Source organism: Ananas comosus, linkage group 13 (assembly GCF_001540865.1).
Source record: "Ananas comosus cultivar F153 linkage group 13, ASM154086v1, whole genome shotgun sequence".
Taxonomy (NCBI): Eukaryota; Viridiplantae; Streptophyta; class Magnoliopsida; order Poales; family Bromeliaceae; genus Ananas; species Ananas comosus.
In genome coordinates, this window is record NC_033633.1 from 11,111,482 (window position 1) to 11,126,059 (window position 14,578).

Below are 14,578 nucleotides of genomic sequence, written 5' to 3' on the forward strand. Positions count from 1 at the left end.
CGGGTATAAAAAGCACGGTTTAGCCCGATCCCAGGCCGTCCCGGGCCGGGCTTAAATAAAAGCCCGGCCCGGCACGGCCCGGGTTAAATGGATAAGAGACCGGGCCGTGCCGGGAGACCGGGCCTTCCGTGCCCGGCACGGCCCGGCCCGGCACGAAGCCCGCGTGCCGGCCCGACACGGCTCACATTACACCCCTCTTAGTCAAAACCTCTCCTTATTTAGATGTTGACGTCTTTATTTAGCCAATTAGATATATAGTCTAGAATCATCCAATGGGCAATCTTGCTCCAATCATAGATAGAACAATTAATCCAGTGTGTTAATTCCAAAATTTTATTGGATCGAAATCATTGGCCCAAAATGAATGCTAGTGTAATTGTCATAGAGAAACAAATAGTCTTTTTTTTCATCTATGAAAATATTAGAGTGTCACATCCTAAAATCCAAGACGCTTTAGAATTTTAACCAAATATAACATGTGATACTTGGGCACAAACTCCCTTCTTTTTTAAAAAATATTCGGGTGCACTAATAGTTGTGGAGATATAAACCTCTAACCTTAGGATAGCCTTCAAAATAAACAGCCAACTACTCTAATCGTGATTATTAATTTTGTAATTTTATTGAAGTGTAGTTTTTTTTTTGGGTTAATTTCTTTTGAAGTGTAGTTTTTTTTTCTATTACTAGTATAGGAACCCGCGTGATGCGGCGGATATAATCATATTTGATTAAATTTAATAATATAAAAAATACTTTCAAATTTTTAAAATAGAATTATAATTCAATGAAAAACAACGAAAGATAAAAAAAACTATAGGAGAAAAAAATTTATTACATAGAAATCGGACCCCTTTATACTCTCATTTAGGACATTCTCTACTAACACCGACGGTTTTGTGAAGTACCACAGTGCCTTCAACCCCTTTCCGGCAAGTTCATATCTTAGCCGATACTTCTCGTCCTCCGAGGCCATTAGAGGAGAGGGATACACACCTTTGCATAACTATACATTACAAATTTAAGTGGTCAAGATCGAGGGAGGAGGGTTGGGGGCTAGGGTTAGACTTCGACTCACCCGACGTTGACGGCGAGGGCGAGGACGGCGCGCCTGCGGGGCTTGAGGTTGGAGTGGACGTAGTAGGCGAGGTCGTTGTCGAGGACGCCGTATGCTGTCCCCACGGGCTCCTCGGGCAACGCCTCTTAGAAAATAGAAACTAATGAGGCAGGAAGTCGAAGCAGCGACGTTACATCACGTCGGGTGCAGTTTAAATAACGCGTACACTTTTTACGACGCGGAGAGCTTAGCATGTAGATATAGATATGTGTATGTAATAAAGAGTATTCGAAAATGGTGCACCGTCGTGGTATCAGAGAGGAAGAGTTTTAAAGATGAGAGGTTAGTAACGCTGACGAGCGGAAGGAGCATTGTAGACAGAGAAGCCGAAAGACAAATTAATTAAGGATGGGACATTGCAGACGGAGAAGCCGAAGGGCAGAGTAATTAAGGAAGAGGGCATTGCAGACGGAGAAGCCGAAGGGCAGAGTAATTAAGGAAGAGANGAGAAATAATATATTCAGTCTTTAATCTATTTTTTCTGAATAAAATAAATCACATCATAGGTGAGATTACTATTAAAAAAACTAAAGAATAGAATGGCCTTTTAAAAAGCAAAAATTCAAACTCCTACCTTCCAATTATATAAAAAAAATTTCACACCGAATAAGTTATCTTTCGATAATTTATTCCGACATTCAAACAAGGCCTAAAATATTTTTCTTAAGCAAGATAAATCATCTTATAAGTAAAATTTGCTATCCTACCAAATTAAAGATATGAATACTTTACAACAGGTAAAGCTTGATATCCTATGTTGTTGTCTAATGTTACCCCTAGGGCATAATTAAAATAGAACATTGTTCCACACATTCAATCACCATAGTGTGACTTTTGTGGAAGTTGTATTAAGTAATTTTAATACTTGTGTTTTTTATTGTTTGGTTTTTTCTTCTAGTACCAATATCTTATTTGATCTAAACCAGATGCAGATGTTTAAATTACCTAAGTTACTAGTACTAGAGTCCTTGGTTTTTGTGTGTAAACAGAATTAATTTTTCATTTAATATGGGACGACTAAGGTATCAAAACCTCTCCTCATTTAGATATTGACGTCTTTATTTAGCCAATTATATATATAGTTTAGAATCATCCAATGGGCAATCTTGCTCTAATCGTAGATAGGACAATTAATTCAGTCTGTCAATCCCAAAAATTTATTGGATCGAAATCGCTGTCCCAAAATGAATGCTAGTTTAATTGTCCTAGAAAACCAAATAGTCTTTTTTTCATCCAATATGAAAATATTAGAGTGTCATCACATCCCTAAATCCAAGACGCTTCAAGATTGTAACAAGATATAACATGTATGCTTGGGCACAAACTCCCTTTTTTTAAAAAAAATTTGGGTGCACTAATAGTTGTGGAGATATAAACCTCTAACCTTAGGATAGCCTTCAAAATAAACAGCCAACTACTCTAATCGTGATTATTAATTTTGTAATTTTATTGAAGTGTAGTTTTTTTTTTGGGTTAATTTCTATTGAGTGTAGTTTTTTTTCTATTATAATTGAAAGCTATGAGTATTGTCAAATGTCAATAGAGAAATAATATATTCAGTCTTTAATCTATTTTTTTTGAATAAAATAAATCACATCATAGGTGAGATTTTCAACAAACTAAAGAATAGAAAGGCCTTTTAAAAAGCAAAAATTCAAACTCCTACCTTCCAATTATATAAAAAAATTTTCACACCGAATAAGTTATCTTTCGATAATTTATTACGACATTCAAACATGGCCTAAAATATTTTTTTAAAGCAAGATAAATCATCTTATAAGTAAAATTTGGTATCCTAACAAATTAAAGATACGAATACTTTACAATAGGTAAAGCTTGATATCCTATGTTGTAGTCTAATGTTACCCCTAGGGTATAATTAAAATAGAACATTGTTCCACACATTCAATCACCATGGTGTGACTTTTGTTGAAGTTGCATTAAGTAATTTTAATACTTGTGTTTTTTTTTTTTGTTTGTTTTTTCCTCCTAGTACCAATAACTTATTTGATTTAAACCAGATGCAGTTGTTTAAATTATCTAAGTTACTAGTACTAGAGTCCTTGTTTTTTGTGTATAAACAAAATTCATTTAATATGGGACTACTAAGATGTCAAAACTTCTCTTTATTTAGATGTTGACGTCTTTATTTAGCCAATTACATATATAGTTAGCCAATTACATATATAGTCTAGAATCATCCAATGGGCAATCTTGCTCTAATCATAGATAGAACAATTAATCCAGTGTGTTAATTCCAAAATTTTATTGGATCGAAATCATTGGCCCAAAATGAATGCTAGCTTAATTGTCATAGAGAAACAAATAGTCTTTTTTTCATCTATGAAAATATTAGAGCGTCACAATCCTAAATCCAAGACGCTTTAGAATTTTAACCAGATATAACATGTGATGCTTGGGCACAAACTCCATTTTTTTTTTAAAAAAATTCGGGTGCACTAATAGTTGTGGAGATATGAACTTCTAACCTTAAGGATAGCTTTCAAAATAAACAACCAACTACTCTGATCGTGATTATTAATTTTGTAATTTTATTGAAGTGTAGTTTTTTTTTTTTGGGTTAATTTTTATTAAAGTGCAGTTTTTTTTCTATTATAATTGAAAGCTATGAGTATTGTCAAATGTCAAAATAGAGAAATAATATATTCAGTCTTTAATCTATTTTTTCTGAATAAAATAAATCACATCATAGGTGAGATTACTATTCAACAAATTAACTAAAGAATAGAATGGCCTTTTAAAAAGCAAAAATTCAAACTCCTACCTTCCAAATATTTTAAAAAAATTCACACTGAATAAGTTATCGTTCGATAATTATTCCGACATTCAAATTGTTAAAGATTATGCCTTCTTTTTATTGATTTGGTGCATGCACCGGGTCTATGAAATAAAGAAAAGGATCTCATGAGGATTTTTTATTGGTAGATCCTAATTTAAGTTAGAGTCCTAATTAGACTAGAATTGGTTTCCATACAAGACTCTATATTCAATGACCACATTGAATTAGAGTAGGATTGAGCTAATGCATGCATATATATATATATATATATATATAGGGTCCGGCTACCATACTATTATGAGTACGATCGCTCTCGTGCTCATAAGTTGTTTTCGATGATAGAGCTTCCGAATCGACGATCCACACCGTTAAACGTTATTTACAGTATTTAAAATTTTTAGAAATAAAATTTTATAATTTTTCGACATTATTTACCTTACGATCGAGAGGTCACAAATTTGACAATTTTTAACGGCCGGTATGGAATACTTGCTAGTTTAACGGTGTAAAAGAATCGAAATTTGTTGAATTTTTGATAGAAAATTCTATTCACGATATAGATAAAGATCAATAACTCCGATCTTGAATTGAAGGTTTCGATCATACTTTTTTAGGATGTTGTTCGATTTTGACCGTTCATTTTATGCCAACTTGATGGACTTTATTATGATTTCGAAAATTTACGAAATTTATTTTTTAGAAGTTTCAAATACTCTAGATCATATTTAACGGAGTGGATCGTCGATTCGAAAGTTCTATTATTGAAAACAACTTATGAGTACGAGGACTCAAATACTCATAATAGTATAGTAGCCATGGCCTATATATATATATATATATATATGCGTATGGACCGTACTGCTTGGATGTGTGGTGGCCAAAAATTAATTAGAGAGTATAATTAAAAGGTGGCCCGTCTTTTCCTCTTGAGGCCGTACGACAGCAAGAGCGGAGGCCAAATTAATTAGCACTCCGGCATTGTGAACAGTACAGTTCTTGGAGTGTGCATGAAGCTTAATTAATTAGCATACGGTGACGCTAATTACTTAAGGTGGCCGGTTTCTCTTGAAGCCGTATGGTAGCAAGAGAAGGGAGGTTGCACGCATGCGACGGATTGAAGTCCGCGGCGGAGCGACGGTTCACGACTAAATTGCCTGAGCAGATCGGATTCTTCGAAGGAACGGCATAAAGGATTTTGGTCAGAGGTTTCTATACTTCTCTAATTTGGTCTTCTCGGTTTTACGAAAAGCTTTTTCAGTATTTTCTTGGAGTTTTCGTTGGAACAAGAAAGGTGGGATTCACCATAAGGTTATTGATTTTTTATCCGGGGAAGACATAAGGTGTAAGTTTGTACTTCTATTTCTTCAAATAGTGAAATACATCTCTCTCGCTTTTCCCGTGGACGTAGACAATTCCCGAACCGCGTAAATCTTGGTTTCTTCTTTCCGCATTTATTTCTTTTACCGTTTGTTCGATTTTTCTCTACTTTTCGTACATTTTTGTTGGTAGCGCATGACAGACGATTCATCCGGTTCACAACACAAACAAGGCCTAAAATATTTTTCTAAAGCAAGATAAATCATCTTATAAGTAAAATTTGGTTTCCTAACAAATTAAAGATACGATTACTTTACAATAGGTAAAGCTTGATATCCTATGTTGTTGTCTAATGTTACCCCTAGGGCATAATTAAAATAAAACATTGTTCCACACATTCAATCACCATAGTGTGACTTTTGTGGAAGTTGTATTAAGTAATTTTAATACTTGTGTTTTTTATTGTTTGTTTTTTTCTTCTAGTACCAATATCTTATTTGATCTAAACCAGATGCAATGCAGATGTTTAAATTACCTAAGTTACTAGTACTAGAGTCTTGGTTTTTGTGTATAAACAGAATTAATTTTTCATTTAATATGGGACAACTAAGGTGTCAAAACCTCTCCTCATTTAGATATTGACGTCTTTATTTAGCCAATTACATATATAGTTTAGAATTATCCACTGGGCAATCTTGCTCTAATCGTAGATAGAACAATTAATCCAGTGTGTTAATCCCAAAAATTTATTGAATCGAAATCGTTGTTCCAAAATGAATGCTAGCTTAATTGTTATAGAAAAACAAATAGTCTTTTTTCATCCAATATGAAAATATTAGAGTGTCATCACATCCCTAAATCCAAGACACTTCAGGATTGTAACCAGATATAACATGTGATGCTTGGGCACAAACTCCCTTTTTTAAAAAAAAATTCGGGTGCACTAATAGTTGTGGAGATATGAACCTCTAACCTTAAAGATAGCCTTTAAAATAAACAGCCAACTACTCTGATCGTGATTATTAATTTTGTAATTTTATTGAAGTGTAGTTTTTTTGGGAGGTTAATTTCTATTGAAGTGTAGTTTTTTTTCTATTATAACTGAAAGCTATGAGTATTGTCAAATGTCACAAACTCCCATTTTTTTATTTTTTGTAATTTCGGGTGCACTAATAGTTGTGAAGATATGAATCTCTAACCTTAAGGATAGGCTTCAAAATAAACAGCCAACTACTCTGATCGTGATTATTAATTTTGTACTTTTATTGAAGTGTAGTTTTTTTTTGGGTTAATTTCGTACAAGTCTCTGCAAACATAGTGAACCACAAATATATTCCTACAAAGTTCAATTTTGATATGTTGTCCCTACAAAAGTCCGGAAGTTTTCAAATATATCCCTGCCGTTAGAATCCGTTAGAAAACTTTAGTTAAACATAAGTTAAATACTTAATATTGGTTAATTTTTAATATTTTTATTCCTCTTATATTATACTGTTATGGTTTTTGAAGCGACATATTTGTGATGACAAAATTGAAAATATAAACGGTTTTCTAACGATAACAAACCAGAGGGACATATTTAAAAATATTAAAATTTTTGCAGGAATAACATATGAAAGTTGAACTTTGTAGAGATATGTTTGTCATATACTATGTTTGTAGGGATCAGTATGAAATTAACTCTTTTTTTCATTGTAAATCATGTTTTTCTTTTTTCTTTTGTAATTATCTCTTTTTATAACTTTCGGGATCCACTATTCATCTTTGGAAAAATCCCTCACCTCATTAATTCGAATGTCATCTTCTTACATTAATTGTACCATGTGAAAAACTTTCGAAATGTATGCGCAACTAACACAAGCAAATATGTTTGTGTTTTTCAAATAAGGTAGATGCTTGTAACTTTCAAGGAGCCATCACAGTAATTACACTCCTTATTAACTATCTTAGAATAAACAAAGAGATCATTCTCCAGAGTAGGACTAGAATACTTTTACAAGTATCACCCAAGTAATACTTGTGTGTTTTTAGCCATTGGATCTACTTTTTGATTACTAATAGTCCTTGGATCAAACACTATTCCACCTACCACCATCATCTCAACCTCACATCTCTCCATCCAAGGGCTAAAAACACACAAGTATCACTTGGGTGATACTTTTACAAGTATTCTAGCTCTACTCCATTCTCCAACTGTAATATCCTAATAGTCCACTCATTATTGACAATAACCTTTCTTGCGTTGACAAATCATACACAAATTCTAAAGAGATATATTCTAATTTGAGATTATCTTAAATAGTGACGAGTTAAATCTCCGTACAAATTTCCATAAAAGTTTATGACCAAATATTTTCTTTGTTAACATTTTAAATTGAAGTTATCATATTATTCTTGATGTGACTTAACAGGACTACATGATTAGATACAAAGTTCATGTGAAATAATTGTAGCAGAGAATATATAATATCTCTAGCGTAAGGGGTTTAGAATTTATTCTAATATTGTAATAACCAACATATTGACGTATATGATAGAAAAAGGTTAAAAATAAGTACTTTAACATGATAGAGAAAGTACAAGCCTAACTAGACACATAACTTACTACAAGGAAATCCAAGTAGTATCTTTTGATTAACCCTTTATAGGTCAAGGTCCAAAATAGTTGGATGCATTATTGTGAGGTTTCAATCTATAAAAGGACCAAAAGGCCAGCTTGAATTGCATTGTGAATCGATTTCGATATGGCGAAGAAGGCTAGCTCATTTTTGCTCTCTTCTCTTCCTTCTTTTCTTCATGCCAAACCTCCCTCTAGGAAAACTCCTACCACCTTATACCCAAAGTTGCAACACTACTCTTCTTTAGAAAAAATTTCCAACCAAGTTATAGTTTGTGATGTGGAGGGAGGGTTGTTGAGGTCTCAATCCACATTCCCCTACTTCATGCTTGTGGCCTTGGAGGGAGGTGGGTTCTTAAGGGGACTTCTCCTCTTAGTTTTGTACCCTCTCCTTTGTTGCATTAGCTATGAGTTGAGGCTCAAAATCATGGTTTTGGTTAGCTTTTGTGGGATCAAAAAGAAGGGGTTTAGAGTAGGGAGGAGTGTTTTGCCTAAGTTCTTTATGGAGGATGTGGGGTTAGAAGGGTTTGAGGCATTGAACAAGGGTTCTAAGAAGGTTTGTGTTAGTAAAATGCCAAGGGTGATGGTGGAGGGGTTTTTGAAGGATTATTTGGAGGTGGATGTGGTGATAGGGAGGGAGTTGAAGGAGTTTAATGGTTACTACACTGGGTTTATGGAGGAGGAAGGTAAGGCTATGGAAAGATTGGAATTGGAGTTGATCAAAATAGAGGATAAAAAAGGTAGTGACATAGTTGGTTTCTCAAGTTCCACCAAGTCTCTTAATATTCCTCTCTTCTCTCATTGTAAGGTTGGTGTCTCTTTCTCTCTCTATTGGTGTTCATAGTTTGATTCCAAACCAAAAACTAAGTCGAAACAAAACAAACAAGGCAATTTGGTTCGATTTATACGATTTTCGGTTCGGTTTGATTTTGAAACTAGCCAAAATTCTGGTTTTTGATTTTGGTTCGGGTTTAACAATTGTCAGAACTGAAACCGAACCGAATCGAAAACTGAAAAGTAATATTACTATTATTTTTATCTAAACCATATATTTGAACTTCTATATTTATAATCATATCTAACTTTTAAGAATTCTATGTTTATGATCAAAATTTTTATATATGTAACGCCCCACTTCTTAGGGGGTTCACCTATCCTTGGACTACTCTAATCCTGACACGCTTAACTCTCTTTACTTTTTGGGCCTAACCACCGCCTAATATGCTATAATCGGGTTAAGAATTTTAACCTTATTATATTTTATACATAGAACTACCTGGGATCTCACATTCTCCTCCTTTTTAATCCCCGACGTCCTCATCAAACTTAACTCACAAGTATCAGGTGATGTAAGACTCGTCTTGCTTACCTTAACCAACCTTGTGGAGAGAGCCGCGCGCTCCTACCCACAATAATTATCAGTATGAGAGCCTTACTCTCCTCGGTGTATAACCCTGACTTAATCGAAACTCATCTTACATTTTTCGCTGGTAATTGGTTATGATACCAACTGTAACGCCCCACTTTCCAGGAGGTCACCTATTATAGGACTACTCTAGTCCTATCAAGCTTAACTTTTTAAACCTCTTGAGCCTAACCACTGCCCAACATACTATATCTGGCTTAAGAGTTTTAGCTCTATTATATATTATATATAGGACTATCTAGGATCTCATAATTTGTACCTTTTATAATGATTCACTTTTTATTCTTACATTACAAATTAGTTTAATAAGAAAATAGGAGTTTTAAAAGCCAGTTGCAAAACCGAACCAAACCTAATCAATTTGGTTTGCTTTGGATCGATTCCTTTAATAAATCAATTTCGTTCTGATTTTTTTCAAATTGAAAAACTTGGTTTTGTTTGCAAATTTCCGAAAAACCAAACAAAACTAAACCAAGTATACCTCTCTCTCTCTCTCTCTCTCTACAGAGAGAGAAACTATAGAGAGAGAGAGTCCAGTTACTATCCTCGTAAGAGGATAGAAGTCTTTGTCCTATCAAATCATTTTGGATGATCGGGACTTCAAATTAATAATCAGCACTGTTGAAATTGATCTATACTATTAAAAATATTTATACACCGAATTTTGTAAATTTTAAAAGTCATTATCAAGTCTGTCGAACTGTTGAAAAATGAGCAGTCAAAAATGAATAACATTTTGAAAATAGAGGTTAGACTTTCTCAATTTATGATCGGAGTTATCTAATGTTATCTAAATAGTATAAAATAAAATTTGTCAAAAATTCAAGTAGTTTAGATTGATCTACACTGTTAAATAAGCAAATAGCTTATATAGGCCGTAAAAACTATCGATTTTGCAATCCTTTGACACTATGCAAATAATTATAAATACTATGAAATTTAGTTTCTATACACTTCAAATACTCTAGATTAATTTTAACAGTTCTGATCATCGATTTGGGATTTCTATCATCAATACAACAAAGGTCTATCTCCGTCCTTCTAAAATGATAGTAGCTGGATTCTATATATATGTATGTTAATTTTTGCTTGGACCTAGTCGACAACATCAATCATGGACCATCCATTGAATTTGCCATCCAACCATCTCTTACTTTAATCCCCTAGCCTTTTACAAATGTAACAACTATTCTTTTAATTGTAGTGAAATTGAAAGTAAAGATGTAATCGATGGCAGAACGAATAATGATGCAAAATATGGTGTAATTAGTCCAAGCAATAATAGTTTCTCTTCTCTATCTTTCTCGGTAAATTATTGCTGGACCTAGTCCACCATGTCAACCATGAAGCATCCTCATCCTATCTCTTATTTCAGTACCTCACAAACCACTGAAGTATAATCTTTTTCAAACTTGAGAATTTTTTTCCCAGACTGATGGAGCTTAAAAGTAAAGATAAGATAGATAACAGAGTATTATATATATATAGTCCCCTCCCCCCTCATCTTTTCTCTCTCTAACTTGATTTCTATCTCCTCTAGGAAAAATACTTCATGACTGAGAAGGACAAGAGGATTTCGAACCCTCTACCAAGAGAAAAGTATCCAAGACCATTGGTTTTCCATGACGGGAGAATTGCATTCAAGCCCACCCCAACAAACACAACATTCATGTTTATGTGGCTCCCCTTCGGCCTCATCCTTGCAATCTTTAGGCTCATCATTGCCGTCTCACTACCTTATAAGGCCTCCTCTCCAATTTTAGCCCTAACCGGCACGAAATGGAGGCTCAAGGGAGTACACCCATCAAATCTTTCACCAAAAAGTTCAAGTGATCATCATGCATCAAAACGCAAGGGTCAATTGTATGTTGGCAACCATAGGACTCTCATCGACGCCGTCTACGTTTCATTTGCACTTAACAAGTCCGTTAGCGTAGTCGCCTATGGCGTGAGTCGTATCTCCGAGATCATATCACCTGTAAAGACAGTTAAGGTGACGAGAAATAGGGAAGTGGATGGTAGCATGATGGTGAAGAAGTTAAGCCAAGGGGAGAGTGTTTTCATTTGCCCCGAGGGAACTACTTGCAGAGAACCATATCTACTGAGATTCAGCCCTCTATTCACAGAACTGAGCGACGAGATTGTACCAGTGGCTTTAAACATTCATGTCAGCATGTTTTATGCCACGACGGCCGGAGGATCGAAGAGTCTCGACCCGCTGTACTTTTTGATGAACCCTAGCACGTGTTATGAGGTGGAGTTGCTTGAGAAGGTAGATACAAGTGGTGTGAGAAAGGGGGAGTGTAGCAGCATTGACATGGCCAACCATGTACAACGGCAGATTGGTAAAGCATTAGGGTTTGAGTGCACCACGCTTTCAAGGAAAGATAAGTACATGATTCTTGCAGGGAATGATGGGAGTGCTGGACCTTCTAAATAAAAATAAGCATATAAATAACAGTCGTGTTGTTTATAAAGTCTATACAATTAAAGTGGTTTCCTTTATTTTAGTTAATAGGTTTAGTTATTTTTATTTAATGTGTTTGCTTCTTTATAGGGTTCTTTTCTCTTTTTATTTTCTCTATAGGCTAGGTTGTTTTGTTTTTCCTTCTTTCCTTAATGAATGTAATATATATTGTTGAAATATATTATATGGATTTTGTAACTTTTATTAGCAATCTCTCTCTCTCTCTCTCTCTCTCTCTCTCTCTCTCTCTCTCTCTATATATATATATATATATATATATATTGGTGCTTCTTGTGTTTCTTTTTGCAGAATTAGGAAAGATCATTATGAATTTTTTTTTGTATTATTAGTTAAAAGTGATCCAAAATCGTGAATTTTTATTTAATTATTAAGTTGTGGAATAGTAAAATTACTTATAGTCCAAAAGCCAGGTGCAAATGGATAAGTAAATTTTTTTGAAGAAATTTAAAGAAACCACAATCAATAAAACTCACGTAAAAATAATTTTTGCATATTAAAATGGGTAACATGTCTATGAGTCAAAGTTTTAATGGCTAAAGTATATATATATAAATTGAAAAGTATAAGAGCAATTAATGAAGGAATATCAAGATAGTACATGGGCAATCCATTAACCTAAAAATATAATGCATCACAATCAAATATATAGTAATATGCATATATTAATATGAATTAAAACTAGTGTGAATTAGAGACACAATACAGTTAAAGATTTACATTCAAACTTCGTATATCTATATTTAATTCAATAAAACTTATTGTTTAATGAATATATATGTAATTTTAACACGAAACTCATAATAAAATCAACGAAAAACACAATAAAAACCCAGTTTATCTCTCTACAATATATATTAACGTACCCATTAATTATCTCCTCGGGATGAATATGGTCAAATACGATTGAATTTTTTAAGAAACCGTATTCGCATTCATTTTTTTTTTTAATTATTTTTTTAGGATACGAATTTAAATACAAATATGTGTGGAATGCTATATTCTGACATCAATATTCACATTCTATGGAATCCAGTGTCGAATTTGATCGGAATTTTTTTGAGCTAATAAACCTCTTCAATCTTTAAGAAGTTACCCAAAAACTAGGCCCAAATTTCCTAGCATGGACTAATTAATAGCCCTGTCGATCAAAAACGGTCGAGCCCAAATCGAACCGGGTTAGGCTGAGAACCATGTAGGACCTCACTGAAAAATTGCTATATATTTTTCAAATTATTAGACCTATGATGTAAATTATATATATATATATATATATATAGAGTCCGGCTACTATACTATCGGTAGCACGGGGCCTCCTGTGCTACCAAGTTGTTTTCGATGATGCGGCTTTCAAATCGACGATCGGCTCCGTTATACTTCATCTACACTATTAAAAGTATTTGAAAACTAAATTTCATAATTTTTCGATATCATTTACCTATCAAACAAATAGTCTAAAATTGAATGGCCGAAAATAAAAATCTCATAAAAAATGATGATAAAAATTTTAAATTCAAGATCAGATATACTGATCTTACTCTAAATAGTGAAAAAAAAATTTCTATAAAATTTTCATATCGGATTTGAAAATTGTTTATATCCATTAAACTCACAAACACCGGGCTCCACTTCGCCAACACTCGGCTTATTAAAAATTGTCAATTTTGAGATCTTGATCACTGTATGTCAAATGATGTTGAAAAAAATTATGAAATTTAAGTTCAAATACTTTTAATAGTGTAGATTCAAAGTCTAAACGAGCCGATCGTCAATTTGTGAACCGCATCATCGAAAACAAGCTTAAGTAGCACGGGAGTCCCGTGCTAACCGATAAAGTATAGTAACTGGACTCCTTATATATATATATCTATATATTATTTATATATATATATATATATATGTATATAATAAAGTATAGAATTATAGATATTGGGAGCTCGTGGCTTCTTATACTATTATGAGTATTGAGCTCTCGTACTCATAAGTTTGTTTCGATGATGGAGCTTCCGATCGACGATCCACTCCGTTCAAATATGATCTAAGAGTAATTGAAATTCCCCCTTAGAAATAAAATTTTATAAATTTCAAAAATCATAATATAAGTCCAATCAAGCGGGCATATAAATGAAACGGTCAAATCGGACGATGTCTAAAAAAGGATATCGGATCCTTCAATTCAAATCGAGTTATTGAGTTTTCTAGGTAGTGAATACGAATTTTTCTATCAAAATATAACAAATTTGATTCTTTTACACCAGTAAACTAGCAAGCATTCCCATACGGCATTATAAAAATGTCAAATTTGTGACCTCTTTGATCGCTAAGGTTAAATGATTCGAAAAATATAAAAATTTGATTTTCTAGGAGTTTTAAATGCTGTAAAATAACGTTTAACAGTAGCATCGTCGATTTGAAAGCTCTATTATCGAAAATCGATTTATATGAGTATGAGAGCTGATCGTAGCCATAATAGTAATAAGTAACCGAATCTATATATATCATATAATAGTATAATATATATATATACTATATATATATATATATATATATATATATATATGTCCGGCTGTACTATGCTACTAATAGCACGAAGCACTTGGTGCTACCAAGTTTTTTGCCGTTAGATCTACCCTTTTGATCATTTTCACCCGTTAAATCGTACTATTCAACCAACCACCCACTCAACCCTAGGGCAGCGTTTGGCATGGGGATAAGGGAACCTCTTATCCCCCTCTTTATATCCAAACGCTAATTTTTTATCCGAGAATAGTAGTTCTCGGTTACCTATAATAACAGGGTATAACTATCCCCACCAACAC

At 33.6% G+C, this 14,578-nt stretch overlaps 1 protein-coding gene across 1 annotated transcript; it reads left to right on the top strand.

Annotated features, from left to right (window-relative positions):
• LOC109719185 (probable glycerol-3-phosphate acyltransferase 3) lies at positions 7,945-11,886 on the top strand. Its single transcript, XM_020245729.1, has 2 exons — positions 7,945-8,656; positions 10,815-11,886. Exons 1-2 carry the CDS (start codon positions 7,976-7,978, stop codon positions 11,712-11,714), a joined length of 1,581 nt encoding a protein of 526 aa, XP_020101318.1. The 5' UTR covers positions 7,945-7,975; the 3' UTR covers positions 11,715-11,886.

What these genes read in the sequence shown, in the direction of transcription:
- LOC109719185 (XM_020245729.1), top strand. Translation starts at nt 7,976, where the DNA reads ATGGCGAAGAAGGCTAGCTCATTTTTGCTCTCTTCTCTTCCTTCTTTT. An exon ending in CTCTCTTCTCTCATTGTAAG is followed by an intron (nt 8,657 to 10,814) that starts GTTGGTGTCTCT and finishes TATCTCCTCTAG; the next exon opens with GAAAAATACTTCATGACTGA.